This window comes from Pristis pectinata, chromosome 16 (assembly GCF_009764475.1).
Source record: "Pristis pectinata isolate sPriPec2 chromosome 16, sPriPec2.1.pri, whole genome shotgun sequence".
NCBI classification, from domain to species: Eukaryota; Metazoa; Chordata; class Chondrichthyes; order Rhinopristiformes; family Pristidae; genus Pristis; species Pristis pectinata.
Window position 1 is genome coordinate 20528658 of NC_067420.1, and position 1926 is coordinate 20530583.

The 1926-nt window shown below is 34.4% G+C and overlaps 1 protein-coding gene across 1 annotated transcript; it reads right to left on the reverse strand.

Annotated features, from left to right (window-relative positions):
- Nucleotides 1-688: 688 nt before the first annotated feature.
- On the reverse strand, nt 689-1618 carry LOC127579033 (fibronectin type III domain-containing protein 11-like). Its single transcript, XM_052031667.1, has one exon. It carries the CDS (start codon nt 1616-1618, stop codon nt 689-691), a length of 930 nt encoding a protein of 309 aa, XP_051887627.1.
- Nucleotides 1619-1926: the final 308 nt, after the last annotated feature.

Sequence of the window (1926 nt, forward strand, 5' to 3'; positions counted from 1 at the left end):
ATAAAACAAAATGAATTGTGTCAGAATTCTCTTGTGCATCTCCTGAGAATCCTTTATAGGATAGAATTGCAAAATGCCAGGACCAGTCTGAGGATAATGCACTTGATTTAGGAATAAGTTATAATGTAGAAAAACCTACTTAAAGGAATCAAGTAAATGCAAAATATATAAATTGATTGCAATGATACTCTATAGTTTTACAGAGGTAGCATCCTTTTTAAAAACTTACGATACATAAAGTGAGTTTAATTTAAAACCTGTGCCAAGTGTATTTAACGTAACTCAGCATCTTAAGTTGCCTCATGATTTATTGTTGGAACAGATTATTGTGTTTTCAACTAAAATAAACAGAGCCATCAATGTTTTCATTTGAATCTTGAAAAAGTGGTTGATATATTCAAAGTGATGTGTCCAGGATGGGTAATTTTTGGAGTTTTAAATGTGATAATCCACATGATGAGTGCAAGGAAACTTTACGTAATAGAAAACAAAAGACACTTAGTAATGGATTGAATCTTTTTCTTGCTTTTGCAGTTGCTTTTGTTATTTGCTATTTATTTACTTCGAACCTTCTTTATCATCTAATATTGTAGATTATTTTCATGATAGTAAGTTCTAGCAGAGCCGAGATTGCTAAAATATTTCAATATGTATGGACTGAAAATGTGTTTTATAATGATGTGAAGATCTATGTGAAGTGACATGCTTTGTTGTTCACGCACTGCAGGTGAAACGATGCTTTTGTTTTCAGAATCATGATGTCACACCATGCTGAGTAAACAAGTGTGTAATTATCTGCTCGCCTAATTGTAAATTCATACGAACTATCAGGCAGCAAATTTCCAATCTCAATACTGCCTGATTCCACTGAAATCACTCCAAACTGATTCTTTTCAGTGCAAAAACGAGGTTCCAGAAGTTTATAGTCAAGTTCGTAAAGTTCGTGATGTGCCTCTTCACCTGGGACCAGCCACTTCAACTCCACTGAGTTGTGATAAGCTATTGATTCTTTTCGATCAAACAGTACCGGCATCTTGGTTCTCAGAACCACCCTGAGTTGTGGTATTTTGTTTGACTTTGCATCACTCATTAATTGATGCTTCACATAAAGTTTGCCAGGTACAAGAACTGATATTAAATTCTTTAGCGTATTGAAGAGCTGTCCAAGTCTAGAACAGGTAGTGTTCCAATGTAAAAGAAATAATGTCACATCTGATATTTTAGTAATGACTTTCAACTCTTCACGTCCATACTTCAGCTCACTGAGATATTCTCTTAGCAACAAAAGCTGGATTTTGACCTGAGTAGTTCCTATTTCCTTCATCCGCAGGAATTTGCATGGATCAATCAACTGATAGAGTACACTGGGCTGATATAAGTTCTGGTCTCCTAGTGCCAAATGTTTGGGCAATACATCTATGTAATAAGAACATTTTTTCAAAAGTTCCAGTCTTGTTTCATAGTGTTTCAAGATATCTGTGCTTAAGTTGTTTCCAAGGAACTGCAGAACTATATTTTTTCTGTCAATATATTTCCTCCAGGTGTCACCAGCGATTCCACATTCATTAATCCGCACAGGCTCTTTGTTTGGTGTGGATTGATCACTTTGCAAAGCCATCATCCTTTTCTTCTACATTACTGAACAGTAAGAAAAAATATCAACAACATTAGTACCCAAACACAACAAGAATATAATCATTTTAATAAAATCAGTTCTAATTAGTAGTCAGTCTTCTGTATCCTAGTGATTAATGGTAATTTGTTGTGTGTGTATGTTCAGTAGTTGTATATGTGCCTGCACCTACCCTCCCCATTTTCTCATTTCCCTGAAAATCAGAAAGAACAATAAATCTATATTATTTTCACCTGGAACTGCAGTATCTAAAAGTTTCTTAAATGACTTGAGTTTTTTTTTCCATTTTTATT